This window comes from Artemia franciscana, chromosome 14 (assembly GCF_032884065.1).
Source record: "Artemia franciscana chromosome 14, ASM3288406v1, whole genome shotgun sequence".
Lineage (NCBI taxonomy): Eukaryota > Metazoa > Arthropoda > Branchiopoda > Anostraca > Artemiidae > Artemia > Artemia franciscana.
Genome location: NC_088876.1, coordinates 3,728,651 through 3,745,003, shown reverse-complemented (window position 1 = coordinate 3,745,003; position 16,353 = coordinate 3,728,651). Strand labels below are relative to the sequence as shown.

Sequence of the window (16,353 nt, the reverse complement as noted above, 5' to 3'; positions counted from 1 at the left end):
TGATTTATACTTCACGAGAAACAGAGCTTGACGAATCCAAGAAGTGAATACAAGAAGTGCTTCTTATTGTGAAATGCAAACATTTTTGAGAATGCCTCCATTTAATCAATATCATAATCAAAATTTTAATTAACCTTCAGTCTCGTTCATACCAAAAAGGACGAATTCTCGTCTCAATATTTTGAAGCGAGCGTTTTCAAAGTCCAGTTTGCCCAGCTATAAAATATTATAGCCTATAAAGCATTAGTGAGGCCTATTTGAACATAACCCTAGCGTGATATCTTTTAAACAGTTCTGACAGATCGCGGCTATAATACCAACAGCCGTGTGCGACAAGCAAGGCCGTGTCCAGGTGGGTAAAGTTGGGGGTGTTGCGATGCGTTTTTTAAGTTTTTTGTACCCCCTGCCCAAAAAGAAAAAATCTTTTGTAACCCCTTTCCCCCTCCTGTCACAAAAAAACACACAAGGGTAGTTCACCATGAGAAGCAACTACCTTACATTGGGCAAAATCGTAGTTCGCACTTGCCAAGTTTATAGCTTTGTAGGCTTAAAGCTGATTCGATCAACATATGGGTAGTCAATTGAACTAATTGATTGATACCTTTATTTTTCAACAATTCACAAAAATAATAAAACAGTGAAATAAATATAGGAGAGGGCCAAATTACTTGAGCAGATAGAGAGAAACTTAATTTAACATACTTCAAAATACAAAAAGAAACATTAGCCTCGAACAGAGAGCAGTTCGTAAGGTTGGGTGTGTAAATAATGGGACATACACAAAACAAAACATCTCGTCATAATAGTAACAATAGGAAAATCAGCTTAATTATCAAAAGTAGAAAATAGCAACAAAAAACTACAAAACAAGCAATAAAAGAAAGGAAGGCAGAAAAGAAATGCAGGACAGGAGGGGCATGGAAGGCCGTCCCATCGAGGAGACAAAAAAAAACATATAAAGAATATTTCACGAATTTTTAAAATTTTAACATTCCATCATTAAAGGTAAATAAACAAACATTAAAAAAACAATCTTTAACAATTACTTCATTAAATACAGCTGAGATTTTTGGGATTGATCAATCTATCATTTAGCTTGTATTTATTCGCGATGAATGGCATTAGGTACCTAAGTGAAAACATTAACCTTTCGCATCTTACATAAGGAATTCGGTATAATCCCGCCCACCGACGAGCCGAACGAGGGGGCAAAATTTTCAGAGATTTGTTGTAGAAATAATTTTTAGATTTTGAATTTGAAGATGCCATAAGGAAATATTTACATCACATATACGTTTTAAATCTGACAAATTTAGGAAAGAGAAAATCGTTTTAGTTTCAGATGTAAATTCAAGTTTTAATAGTTTATGTAGAAAACTTCTAAGTATTCTTACTGCCCTATTTTGTAGTACCTGTAATTGTTTTAAATGCGTCCTAAAGGTATTAAGATAAACAATTGAGCATCAATTCAAGTACGAAGCAATTAAAGAGTGGTAAATTAGTTTTAGCATGGAAAATGAAAAAAATATTTTTCACATGGTTACATTGACCCAATATTTTGTGCAAGTTTAACCCTTGAATGCTCAATGTAATTATGAAAAGACAACTATGGATCAAGAAAAAAACCTAAATAACGATATGACTATACCCTACCAATTTTATTCTCACCAACCTGAAGCTCCTGACAAGAAATTAATTGAGTGGCACGTTTTGAATAGACCAAAAGCCATGAATTCAGTTTTAGCAAAATTTGGTACTAGATTATTAGAAGCAAACCATCGATTAATTGAAATAACAGTTAAAACCAAATTTCCAATTATTGTAGTTGAATCCCTTGCTTTAACAGATATAGCTGTGTCATCTGCAAACAGAATAGTAAGACTAAAATTCCCCTTCAAACTTTGCGGAAAATCGCTAATATAAATCAAAAATAAGAGCAGGCCTAATGCTGAACCTTGAGGGACACCAATATTATTGCGTTTTTTTTTTTAATTAGACAGTTTTTCATCGATATTTACTGCAGTTTTACACAATTAAAGTCTAGTCCAAATTTTCTAGTTTGTTAGAAAGAATTTCATGGTTTAATGTGTCAAATACTTTTTTAACATCGTAGAAAACAGTAGCCACATGGAAATCATTATCTAAACAATCATTTAATAGTGATATAAGAGCTTCAACTGCATGTTGTGTCGAATGGCTTGCCCCAAATCGAAACAGTTATTTGGTAAAAAAAATTATCTTATCCAAATAGTTAGAAATCCTTTCTTTTAAATTTTTTTCGAACACTTTAGATAAAGGCGATAAAATTGCAACAAGACGATGATTATTTACTTCAGATTTATCACCTTTTTTATGTAACGGATTTACCCAGGAAAATTTTCCCTCTACTAGGAAACATACCTGAACTAATACATAAATTGAAAATGTGAATAAGTGGTTCAGAAATCAATCAAACAATATTTTTTAACAACTTCGTTGATAGTCCATCATATCCCACTGAATTACCACTTTTAATATTTTTAATAGCCTTATGGAATTCTGCAAAACTAACTCAGGCAACAAAACTAACTGGGGCCAAAAATATGCTCGTACCTTCAGAGGGAGGGAAATAATATTCATACATCCTGCAAGAAGAAAAATCTAATCCTGCAGAAACGATAGATTACGCAGCGCTAATAAAATAATCGCTAAACATATTAGCAACAGCTTGCAGTCTACTAACTTCTTTGCTGTTTATGCCATATAATACCTCGGGATGCGACCACTGTTTATTTCGTCCAATTGTATCCTTGATCAAATTCCATGTTTTCCCGGAGAATCAGAATTTTGAACTGAATCTTCATAATAAGCTCTTTCCCTTTCTCTAAGAGTACTTACCAACGTTTTTTATAATTTTTAACACGCATTATATTTATTTTTGTGTGATACTTCATGTCAAAATCAAATCTTCGCTAAGTATGCCTGGATTAGTGCTTTTTTATTTTATATAAATGTTTTTTTCATTATCGACCTCAAACGGGACTTATTTACCCAAGGTTTTCTTGGAGCATTTCTCTTTCCAATCGGAATTCTATACGGACCAAATTAATCAAGCTTCTCAGTTAAAATATAATAAAACTTATCTAAGGATTGATTTTGGATTCTTTTGAATTAATTACTGGACTCCACTCAACGTCACTAAGCCCTTCTGTTAAATTTAACAAATTTGTATGCGAAAAGTCTCGACGCTTTGTTTGACTTTTTTTATTATTAAATAAAAAAGTTTTTTTTTAACTGAAAGTCAGGAACGAAATTAAAACTTAAAATGAACAGAAATTTCCCCATATATTAGAGGGGCTGTTCCCTCCTCAGCGCCCGCTCTTTACGCTGAAGTTTGACTCTTTCTCTCAACTTGACTTCTTAAAACAGTATGATCTTTTGAATTAATTACTGGACTCCACTCAACGTCACTAAGCCCTTCTGTTAAATTTAACAAATTTGTATGCGAAAAGTCTCGACGCTTTGAACGAACATAAATTTTTACGTATATAAGGGGGGGGGGTCACAGTTTTCGGCGCTCTAAAAAAAAGTTACTTATTGTTCTAATCAAACGATCCTTGTGTTTCAGGAGTTTTTTTTAAAGAATTAGGAGAAAATTTAAACTTTAGCCTAAAAAGCGAGGTGTTGAGGAGAGGGAAGCCCCCTTAAAATACGTAATAATTTCTGTTCTTTTTAGGTTTTAATGTTGCTCCCTACTTTCAGTTGAAAAACTTGTTTTTTTACATTTAATTTCTGACCGCTTTTTTAAATAACGCCAGGATACCATCTCCACAGAAAAATCCCCTTCCCCAGTGAAATATCCTCTGGGCAATTCAATCATGGTAAAAATTTACCCCGGACAATTACCCTTACCATCTCCACGCCTAAAATAGAATCAGTAAAGAGAAAGCAAGACATTTAAAGAAATTTCGTACAGGAATTCTGGCAAATTTATCCAGTGTAAAACTTCCCCTGAAAAGTTCACCCCCTGGAAACTTGCTACTCCATGGAAAATTCTCCTCGTGCAAAACCCTCCTAGCAGAAAATTAGTCCTCCTCTCCCCATCCGAAAAATGTATGCACATTTCCCAATAACAAATAAAACAATGGGTAAATTTTATAAGTTAAAAAACTTTCCCCAGGGGCTGTAGAGGGTTATTTTATCTCTAAAGACCTAGTTATTGGGCTTTTCAACTATGATGAAGAAAAAAGCTATCTCAAAATTTTAATCGTACGATTGTGGGAAAAAGTGGCATGTGGGGGGGGGTCTAGTTGCCCTCCAATTTTTCAGTAACTTGAAAAGGGCACTAGTACTTTTCATTTCCATTAGAATAGATCACTCTTGGGGAAAAAAAACAACATAAAAACAAAGAAGCAAATGAACATGCATCCGTGATCTTTCTTCTGGCAAAAATACAAAATTCTACTTTTTGCAGATATGAACTTTAAACCTCAAAATCTGGGTTCTTTGATACGCTGAATCCGATGGTGTGATTTTCATTAACATTATATGAGTTCGAAGGTGTCTTTTCCTTTTTTTTCAAAAATCAGGCCAATTTTCTCAGGTTCGTAGCTTTTGATGGTTAAGACTAAACTATATGAAACTTATATATTTGGGATCAGCACATTAAGCCGATTCGTTTGATATATTTATTGGTATCGAAATTCCGTTGTTTAGTTTCGGTTACTATTGATCCAGGTCGCTCCTTACAGTTTGTTACCACGAACTGTTTGATTACCCATCAAAATCCAAACAGAGATTATTGAAATATTGATTGTTTTTTTCTGCGGTTAAGAAAAGTATTGTATTCATAAAACTTTACAGTTACATGAAATGTAATTAAACAAATAGAAAAAGGTTTTTCAAATAAAGTAAGGAGCAAGTTTAAAACTTAAGAAATATAAATTAATATGTATATAAGAGGACTGTCCCTTATCAACGCCTTGCTTATTAAACAAAAGTTTTTTAGTGCTAAGAAAAATCTTATCTTTCCAATTGCAAATTTTCTTAAAAAATTGAAAAAAGCCAAACTTCAGAGTAAAGTGTTAGGAGCTAAGGAAGAGACAGCCCCCTTAATACAAAGAATAATCTGTTCGAATAGGTTTCAAATCTGTTCCTTGCTTTAATTTGGAAATCACTTTTTTTTTTATTTAATTTCTGATTGTTTTCCAAATCATGCCCAGGCCTAACCAAGATATAATTTGAGGTATCGGCCCCTTAAAACCCCGATTAATTGCTTTTGAAATGTGTAAATAAGTAATTGTACGTCGATTAGAACCATCCTACACTTAAATTTGTAATATCAATTTTGGATAAAATTTGAATATACTTCAAAAACTGCCGGTGAATAGTAACGTTGGTAAAAATTCCTTGTTAATATTAACTTGTGAATTTCGGTTGGATGAAAAGGAGTATTTTTGTTAGTATGGATGGAAATTCTGTGAGGCTTTTAATCTTCTACATAACTGAAGCCATCACAACCTCTACAATAGGATTTTCTTATTGATAAGTACAATACATTACATACATTCTTTAAATATATTAAAGTACTTAATACAAATAGAAAAAGAAAATAACACCATTTAAAATTGCTGAAAAATAAGTTACGAGCACTATTTGTCATCCCAAAGAAGTTTCCTGGTGGGGCTAATCATGACCTGCCTTGGCTTTTCTACCTCTATGCTGGTAGATGCGGGAACATAACATTTTAGCTGTATAGAGGTACAATTTAATTCATTCCTACTCCCACCCTATCTCTTCGCTGTATAAAGATACAATTTAATTTATTACTACTCCCACTCAGCCTCTTTCAAAATTTATCTGAAGTGTTCAGCTCAGGAAAAGGGTTCAGCTCATTTAATTCTGGAATTTCCCTGCCAGTAAATAGTACAAACACTAGGTATTTTGGGTATATTTAGTAGTAACACTAGAGACATTTACAGAAAGACTTGGATTACCACACTCAAATCAAACAAAACAATTCATAGCATCAAAACTCTTGAAAGATCAGAAGAATCATTAGTAATTTTGGATCAGAATAAATAGGCTTTGGGTCTGTGCTACTATGAGGGGAAAGGAGTCCATCCTCTAGCTTTTTTCACTTACAGAAATATGACATCACTTTTGCATCCTATCATCACTATATGACACCACTTTTGCAAATTCCTATCACTTTTGCAGCTTACTCTTAAAAGAAGTGAAGCGAAATCAGTTAAGCTTACTAAGTGAAGATGGCTTACAGCCTTACAGCCTTTGGAAGGGGAGGGGAATTATTTTAGTGATTTTTCCACTTTTTCTTGTTAATAAGAACATAACTTCGAGCACTCATTCTCCTTAAATGTTTAAGTTTAAGCAACAAAACCAATGAAAACTTGCTCTATGATAAGAAGTTCAAATTTTGTCCACTATTGCAGTAGAAACATGAACAATACTAACAAGAATTATTTTCATATCCAGTTACAAAAATTGTAGGGAGGTATATGGACTAACAACAAGTCCTTTCACCTCTTTGGCTTCTTCTTCAGGAAAACTAGCCACTGGAAGCACTATTTTCCTCCAGTCAGCAAACAATGAATACATGCAATTATGGACAATAATACACTGTTATTGATTGTGGGAAGTGCGGGTACCTGAGGTACCTGTCCCCAGCAATTTAAGGCCACTAGGCCGGCCGGTACCAATACGGCTCTTCCTACTCATTCCCACTCTCTTCTGCACAATCAAAAACTATAGATAAATCACATCCTTTTAAACTTTGACTTCTTCACGCTTTAATTGTTACTAAACAATATTTCTCTTCTTTAAGATATCAATTGATGCTTTAAATATCTTACGATCAATATCCCAGGACAGGTTAGAATCCAGGATAGCTGTATAAGTATTTGGAATCTTAGTTAAGGAGCAGAAATGCTTTAGAGCAATAGTCTCTTCACTCTGAGCCTGGCAATCAAATAATACATGCTGGATTGTTTCATCTGCTGAAAAGCAGACTCGGCATAAAGGGGAATTATGTAGCTTCCAATTAAATAACAAGCTATTTATAAGTAGGGCACCTGATTTCATCGGGTAATATAGCACCGTATTTAATCTTGTATGGAATGGAGATAAAATTAATTTACTGTGACTAACATTGGATCTTTGCCTGATAATATCTCGTGAATTGAAGTCAGCGGAAGGACTAGGAATTAACATGGAACCCTTTGCTGCTAAAGAATCAGCCACATCATTATATTTGATGCCTTTATGACTTGGAACATATTGAAAATAAAACTCATTGCCTTTGATCGTAAGATTAAGAAGCTGTCTTCTAATATTATATAAATCCTCGTCATTGGCAATTCTATTAATATTTTGGATCAATAGTAATGCTGATTTGGAGTCAGAGAGACAGGGTATTCCATGTTACAATTTATAAGTGCACCCACAGCCAGGCGAGTGGCACATATTTCAGCAGACAAGACAGAAGATCCCAATGGGAGAGGAGAATAGCTGTTCAAATTCTGGGATGGGATACATGCTCCTGCTCCAGCTCTTTCCCTCTTGACAGATCCATCTGTATATATTTTTCTACAGTTAGGGTACGCCTTTGAGATCTGTTCAGCCAAAATAGTCTGAATCTCATAATTAGGAATCAAGTCCTTACTAATAGAGTTAAGTTCTAATTGACAACCTGATGGATTCATTTCCCAATGGAGGGGACTCAGTAAAGGGATATGAATAAGGAGAGTGTTGATTCCAGTTTGGGACCTCCAGTTGAAATTGATTCCATGACGAATGGGCATTGGAGCAGGCTGACTTCCCAGGAAAAGTAAATGCATATACAGCATGCTTGGTTCCATAAGCCTAGATTTGCGAGAAATATTTAATCCTTAGACTGGATGCTCTTTCACTTAGGGACACCAATCCTGACAGTATTTTTAACTTTGACAGAGGAGTATGCTTATGCACACCCAAAGCTATTCGAATAGGAGAATTTTGTAAAGATTCAAGGATTTTGAATGAGGATGGAGGACGAGCTGAAAAATTTTGAATCCCATATTCTATATTTGAACGAATATATAATTTGTAAAAATCCAAAACAATTTTTGGGTGACATCACCACTTACTTCCAGCAAGTCTCTTTAGAATACAAAGTCTCTGAATAATTAGAGATTTCAAAGAATTAATATATTCATGCCACCGCATTTAGAATCCATAAATAAACCAAGTAACTTCACTGAATTGCAATATGGGATCTCCCTTGAGAAAATTGTTAGTGGATTAGGAGGATCTGTTGTACCAATAGTAAATATAATGGTTTTAGTTTTACTGATTGAGATTGGGAAGCCAAATGCTAAAGAGAATCTCTGGACTAATCTTATGTCCTGTTGAATAAGACTTTGAAGAAAGCCAATATCCCTTCCCGACTTCCAAATAATCAAATCATCTGCATAAATGACAAATGATGCATGATATACTTGAAATTCAGAAACATAAAAGTTGAATAGAAGAGGGCTCAATATTGCACCTTGAGGAAGACCTCTTGTAATGGAACATAAATCACCTCTAGACTGACTTACTTGAACATAAAAACATCTATGAGTTAGAGAGGACTTCATAAAACTTATAAAAGGATAAGAGAAGTCAAGATTAATTAAAGAGTTCCAATAATTTACTGTGAACAACATTTCCATAGGCATCCGACCAGTCAAACAGAACAGTCAATGTGACATGTCTTATTTTAACAGAATTACAAACATCAATTTCTAGCCGGGTAATGTTGTCTAAAGAGCTATGTCCTTTTCTGAAACCTGTTTGTTCACTAGGAAAGAGACTGTTGACTTCACCAAACCACTCAATTCTTGATAAGACAAGCCTTTCCAGAACTTTGCTAAAGGCAGGTAATACCGACATAGGGCGGTAAGACTTCAGATCACTAGATGAGTAAGAAGGTTTTAAAGCTGGAAATACCTCAGCAATCTTCCAAGCATCTGGGAACTTTTGGCTTGACCAAATAAAATTATAAAGACTTAAGAGGGCTGTATGAACCAACTTTGGAGACTCAAGAATCCACTTCATATAAATAACATCATGACCTGGGGAAGACTTGATATTAAGAGAATTAATTGCTACACAAAATTCATCTTGGGAAAAAGGTTTCATCAGAGTGCCTTTATATGAACAGGTAAGAGGAAGATTGCAAAAAGGAGGTCGGATGGAATGAAAATCTGAGCATTCAATTTTAAAGACATTAGTAAACATATCTGCCTTCTTTTTATCTGAGACAATTGGATAACCATCCTGAATGATATCGTATCTACGGTCATCAATAGGCTGCTTTCCCTTATTTAGTTGGCTAATGAAATTGTGAACCTTTGAAATTGGGGTTCGAAAACTGATACTTGAGCTGAATTTCAGCCATGTACCCTGTTTAGCTCTCCTACAAAGTAGTTTCACCTTAGCACATGATTGCTTATAAGAGATTGCTGTTGACTGAGATGGGTGCTTTTGAAACATTTTATGAGCCTTTCTTTTGGCTAGAACTGCAACCCTACACTCGTCATTCCACCAGTTCTTGGGTCTTTTGGAGCCATTGTAAAAATGCAACCTAGTCATTGGAATTGCCAATTTAGCTGTCTGCAGCAGGAATGATTTCAAATTAGACTCAATGGAATTAATATCAGAATTGGAAGAAACAAAGGAAAAATCTACTTCCTTTAATATCTCACGAAAAAGGGACCAATTGCCTTTGGAGTTATTAAATGTAGGGATGTAGGAGAATAGTATAAATCTTGAAATGTCATAAGAATTGCAGAATGATCAGATTGCAGAGACGACACCTTTACCCTCTGAACTAGATCATAATACGAAGAAGCACCTAGAAACAAATCTATAGTTGAGAAAGAGTTAGAAGAAATATTATACCTGGTCTGAAAGTTAAATGGGATGAAAATCAAGGTGTCCAGAAAATTCGACAAAATGTACTCTATTCCTCTTCCTGCTTTGTTGCTACCAGCTGATAGCTCCCACAGAGGACTATGGGCATTAAAATTACCAAATATAAAGGTATTATTGCCTGATAATTCTGCTTCCAAGAAACTTTAGATATCCTTGCTCCCACCTGGATTATACAATGCTTTTATGGCAAGATGGTTACCTATTAGCTAAGGTAATTATTATACCTACAACATCTATTTCATCCCTGTAGATAGTTAAGGGTTGAGGGGAATGTTGGATTAAATCACGAACAAAGATCGCAACACCCCTCCCTTTCTATTAGTTGATCTATCTTTCCTGTAGCACTTCTACCCAGGCATTTTGATTTTCTTGAACTGATGAAGATTAATCTCTTGTAGAAAAATAATCCAAATTATATTATCATTTGCACATTGGGTAAGATCAGCAAGTTTATTTGAATTTAAAGAGGCACAATTCCATTGTAGGATCTGCAGCTTAGCTAACGTAGGAAAACTTGAATAAATGACATGCATGATACTTTGAGAGAATGGATGATAATTTTATTCCTACTTCATTGAAAATAGAATTGGAAAAGTAGTATTCTGTAATTTCTTTTGTTATACTAGCTTTTTTTTATCTTTGGCCAAATTTGATTGGAAGATTTGATGCACTGATCCAACATATTAAATTAAATTTGTAATTTGAGATCTAACTCCATCTTGCATAGTGTTGACTTGAGTAAAAACATTAGGAAAAGCTGCCACTCTTTCAGACCAAGATTTAGTTCTAGGATTATTAAGGGATGGACTAGCCTCAGCCACATTGGGTTGCCCCTTAGGCAACAAAGGGTAAGATGTCTCAATAGGAGGTGTGAGTGCCTGCTTTTGGTTGTTTTTGGGGACCTGTAGCCAAGGTTTTTGGGGAAGGGCTAAATTCACTTCCTTAGCCTCATTGGCTCTTGGACCTGATGGTACTTTTGAGAGCTTAGGCAGAGCCACTGCAGCTATAGGGAAAGGGACATTTTCTTGAAGAGCATCCTTGAAACTTTAACTCGTTGAGGACACAAATTGTGATCTGTTGATTGATGAACTACCATCACAAGTTGTACATTTGGGAATTTCAGTACATCTACTTTCTGTAGACAAGGAGTGGTTACCAAGGCAATTAGGGCACCCTGGTTCAGAGGAAGAACAGTACTTAGATGAGTGACCCAGCTTAAAATATTTTGAGCATTGGAGAGGCTTTTCTTGGTGTATTTTTTAAGCTTTTAGCTGACCAAAAAGGAAAACCGAGTGAAATTGTGAACTAACAGGTAAGATAAAAAGGACACTCTTACTGCTTCTTGTTCCCTTAGAATCTGGCTTGCCCATACAATGAACTTCAAGAACCTCCAGCATTTCCCCCTTGTTGTTCATAAGACCTTCTTTCAAGTCATCAGTTGACATTTTCAATGGTATGTTATACAACACTATTTTCTTTGAATATTTCAGAGGTGGTTTCCACCATTCAGGTGCAACTGAGATATTGCCAATTTTATACAGGCTAAGTGCTTTACAGGCTTGATTTCTGTCTAGAAACATAACTGTTAGTGAACCATCTCTGTTTACATTCATAGTGAAGCTGCGTCTAAAAGATTTGAAAAGCTTCTTTCTAATGTTGGCAATATTTTTGATAGAAGAAGATTTATCTTTTACTGTTGGAGTAAAAAGGATAATGGGTATGTCCTTTATCTCTGTAACTGGGAGTGAGTTTGAGATTCCAATTATTTCAGGAGGACTCATAGAAGGCTTTTTTTCTTTCTATTTTCTGTCCACTGTCTGAAAATCATCATTGGCTGGTTATCAGTTTTGGAGATCGGGGACTCAGAAACAGTAATCATGGTATCATTCAGGCTATCATCATTGGATATTGGAGATATAACAATAGGAATATCCACTTCTGATAGCCAATTAAATGATTGGCCCCCTTCCCTGAGGGGGCTAGAAGAACTAGGAAGCATTGAGTTAAGGAGAGGAAAATTCCAAAAACTCCTACCATGCAATAAACTTATAGAAAAAAGCAAAAGAATACTTCTCAAACAAAAAGAATAGTAAGAGCTTTAATTCCTTTCACTCAGAAAATAAATGAAATCAATAATATAAATTTTCATCAATTGATTTTTCTTCTTCAAATATCATGTACTATATATTTTGAATTTGTTTAATGCCGTTCAGTTTTCTAAGAGCTTTAACGTTCTAAATATTCCACATAGGCTACTATCTTTACTAGGCCTTAAAAAACTCTAAATATACTATCTTTTCTCTCTAATGTAAACAGTAATGACGCTTCAACATGTCTGAAAAGATTTATAGACTGAATTTTGGCTAAGTTATTTTGGCTTTCTAGAGGAATTAAGTGTGATCTCATTGCACAGTAAAATTAAGTGAAAAACTACAAAGTAAAATTAAGAAGATTCAAATGATTGGAAAAAAAGACCCAAACACAAAAGTCAAATGAATCCCCCCCCCCCTTCCACAGGGAGGGGAGGGGACGAATTTTCCAGAGGAAGAATTGCAGGTGGGAATATTTTCCAGGGGATTTTTTAAATAATTTCAAATTTAAAAATATGGTCGTTATCAATACATGGGGGAAGAGGGGTTCCAAAGGTGAGAATTTTCTGTCAAGGAATTTTTGTATTTATTTGATTAAAAAAACAAACAAACAATTAAGACATAAGCTTTTGTGTGCAATTTTCACTGTATAATCCAAGATTTTTGGTTCCAAATTGATTGGGGATGGGGGTAACCAGAGGTTTGAAATAACCAGCTTGAACGAGAATGAATAAGAGTTTCCACAACTGTTTAAGATTTTGGTCCTGCTTTTTGTTTTGCTGGAAATTTTATTTAAAGTTCAGTACAGCAAATTTCGATGAAAAATTGATAGCTATGAGGAAGAGGAAATCATTTTGGTCTTCTTCAAGCAAAAAAAAACATAAGAATTGCAGAATTAACAAAAGTTCAATTAATATTATGGTGTGCTCATTTTGATATTCATAAGCCATCAAAAGTAAAATCCTAAAAATGTTGGTCCCTGAAAATGTGGTATTTTTTCTTTGTTGTTTTTTTCTTCTAGATATTACAAGAATACAAAGAAAGGTAAATCCAAAGGATTAAAACATTTATGAGATACTGATATTCAGTTTTAGTCCCTCAAAACAGAGACAAATTAAAGTTGTCAGTGTTGTATTAAAAACAAACAAGATGATGCATCTTGAAATAAAATGCTGCTTTTTGCTATATGTAAAATAGACATTTTCATGACTCCAATCCTTTCCATTCATTGTCGGCCTAATTTTGGTTTCAGGCACGTTTTTGTCAACTCACCTTAAAGAAAATGGGGCGGTCATGTTCAAGGGGTGGGGCAGTGATGCTACTTAGTAGGTAAGATTTTAGATTGGAAGTAAAAACAAATTAAAAAAGAAGGAGAAAAGAGCAATAATATAAAAAAATAAGACTATCCAAAGCAATGGGTGCATATGTGCATAAGAAAAAAGTTTTTAGGCAAGAACAGTATCTTTTCAGTATGATTTCTAACATTTTGGAGAAGTCTTATTGGTTAAAATCTTGAGTGTTTATATCCATTGACACAATAATAATGAGAAGTTGTTAAATAAATGATGTTGAATTATTATAGTGGCAAAAGAAATGAACAAGTTTTAGATATAAGCGATTTTATATTAGAGAAATCAGTAATTCAAACTTCAAAGCTGATTGCAATGTGATTTTATAGGAGCTCATAGCTCTTTCTGCTTTCATTTTTTTCTTCTTTTTTTTGCAAGAAGCAAATGCAATCTGTAAATTTAACCTCAACCTCAATGTGAATTTAAGCTTTATCCTCCATCTGTAATGATTTTCCCTGTATGTTAACTTCAACTGGATTTGATACTGTAATTTGGTTTAGCAAATAACAAGAAGTATCTGTATATATGGAATGAGGAGGGAAGCATTTGTGCAGGCTACCCCAAAGGAACAATTCAATCTGAATTTTCTAAATGACTGGCCTATCTGGCACCTCAATGTATTTCTTTTTGTGAATACAAATATTATTTGGGCTGCTTGAAAATGAATGCATAAAACAATTTTGCTGGACAATTACTGGAAATATAGTTTTGTCTGGACAACTATAGAAGTTCTACTGCCAGATCTTCAAAAGATGAAGCAGGCATGTCTAGTACCCATTAAAATACAACAGCTACTTTGGAAGCAGCTGAAACAATAGTTCAGATAGGTTCTGCTGCCCCAACACCTCTTGCAAGACCAGCTTCTTCTTCAGTTACTACACTGAAAATACAACCAGTTTTTTTTATCCTGCATACATTAGTTTAGATCTCTCGAGTATTCCTGGCTGAAGACCCAGCCAAAGCTAGACAAGCACCCCAAAACATTAATGTAGGCTATTCCTTAAAGCTTCACTGGCTTTAATATTCTGTGTCTGGAGACAAGTTTTTTTTTTTTCAGTTGAAACTAGTTTAGAGAGATTCTGTCCATTAGAAACTGCAAGCAAAATTCTTTTTGTGCATAATAGAATAGGGAAATGTAAAGACATTTCTCAAAAGAAATGAAATATTTTTTGATTTTTTTTTTTATAAAATATTAAAAAGAATTATTAATAAATTTAAAAGAATTGGGAAATCTAAAAATATTAAATCTAAAAGAATTTGAAAGAATTAATAAAAGATTAATATAAAAAAAAATATTTGTATATTTATATCTAAAAGAAATATTTTTGTCAAAAGATTAAACAAAACAAAAATTGTAGAAATAAAACTAGTTAGATTCCCTAGTCCTAACTAATTTTGTGGATATATCCTGTACATAAGCCTGATGTTTACATGAATAAAGTTTAATGACAAAATAGAAATATCAGCTCAAGTTTTGCATAAATGTCTTACCTTTGCACTGTTGCTAGGTTCACCCATGTAAAGGCAATATTTGGAGATGGCAGCACTTCGGTTAAAAATATCTAAAATTATCAATGCTCATTTAAGAGTAGAGCCAACCAAAAACAGAACACATGAAAATTTTAGAACACATCCAGTATATGAATACGCCTTATGGTACATCAAACAATACAACAAACCTTTCCAGATGTTCTGCAGTCCCTTCAAAATTTATTTTCTTATTAAAGAAGAAGCAAAATTTGCTAGGCTCTACAAGTAGAAAATAGTATTAAGTTTTATTTTTTTTAATTTTATTTTTCTTTTAATTTTAATATTAAATTGTTAATAATACAATTAAAAATATGACAGTTATTTTTCAAAAAAATGACAAATTTCAATGGCGTTAAATTTAATTAAGATCTAATGTTTGTTGGAATTTTTCAGTTATTTTGAGCTCCATTTCAAAACGTTACACAACGTTACATGATGTTGAATGAGATGGTTAGATCAAGAACTTGTGGAAAAGCCTATTCTAAGCAATCTTTATGCATCTTTTCCAATGTATAAATGAAACGGAATAAAAGGAACATTAACTGTAAAATTCAGCAAATCAGACTTATTTTAATTTTCTACACCCACATTTTGAGCCAAGTAATACAGGCAAGAAATGACAGAAAATAGATATTAAGTCTGTTATCTACTATGCTGTTCATCAAAGCAGAAAACACAGTTTTAATTATACTTATGTTAAATTATTGATATTTATTTAGGCAAACATCTTGGCAATTATGTTGATATATTGTAGCAAGAAGTTTGAATTTGGATATAGTGATGGCTGCAAGGATAAGAGGTATTTAGGCTTTCTTGTATATCTACCAGATATTTAGCTGTGTTCAGGTTACATCCCTTTAATAACATCAATATAAATAATTAATAAAGTTTATTAATAATTTTCATTTTTGCATTTGTGACAAGTATCATTTATATTGTGTTTTTAGTATTATCATTAGACACCACCTTCTGAAATCCATCGGATGAACATCCACACACACACATTTGAATAAAGGATTTGGTGTTATATTAGACACTTTTCCAAGTTACCCTTCTGTCCAAAATCACTCCAGACAAATAACTTAATGTAGTAGTATTATAATGATTTAAATTATGTGCCTTCTAAAATAGAATACAAAAAAAGAAAGAAACACAAAAGAAAAAAAGAAACAAGAAAAGAAAACAGCAAAGAATTAAAAATCAATAACGTTATCCAGAGGTTCTCAAGGTGTAGGGCATAACTCTCATGGGGAGGGGTGAGGGGCGAGATGATTTTGAAAATCTACAATTTTTGAAAAAGATTTGTGAAATTTACAGAGTAATAATTTTACTCTCTTCTTTTGGTAAAACAACCATTTCAACCACTTAAGGAAAATGGGTTTTGAGTTTACCAGAAAAAGAGCAACTTATTGACCTTTAATGATACATAG

The 16,353-nt window shown here is 33.6% G+C and overlaps 1 protein-coding gene across 2 annotated transcripts in view; it reads right to left on the bottom strand.

Annotated features, from left to right (window-relative positions):
* The window catches only part of LOC136035193 (TBC1 domain family member 15-like), a 104,089-nt gene that overhangs the window by 75,088 nt on the left and 12,648 nt on the right, over positions 1-16,353 (bottom strand). For both annotated transcript variants that reach the window (XM_065716777.1, XM_065716778.1), the window contains exon 2: positions 14,885-14,955. In XM_065716777.1, coding sequence (XP_065572849.1) covers positions 14,885-14,911 — 27 coding nt within the window. In that variant the 5' untranslated portion in view covers positions 14,912-14,955. The remainder of the gene's footprint in view (positions 1-14,884; positions 14,956-16,353) is intronic.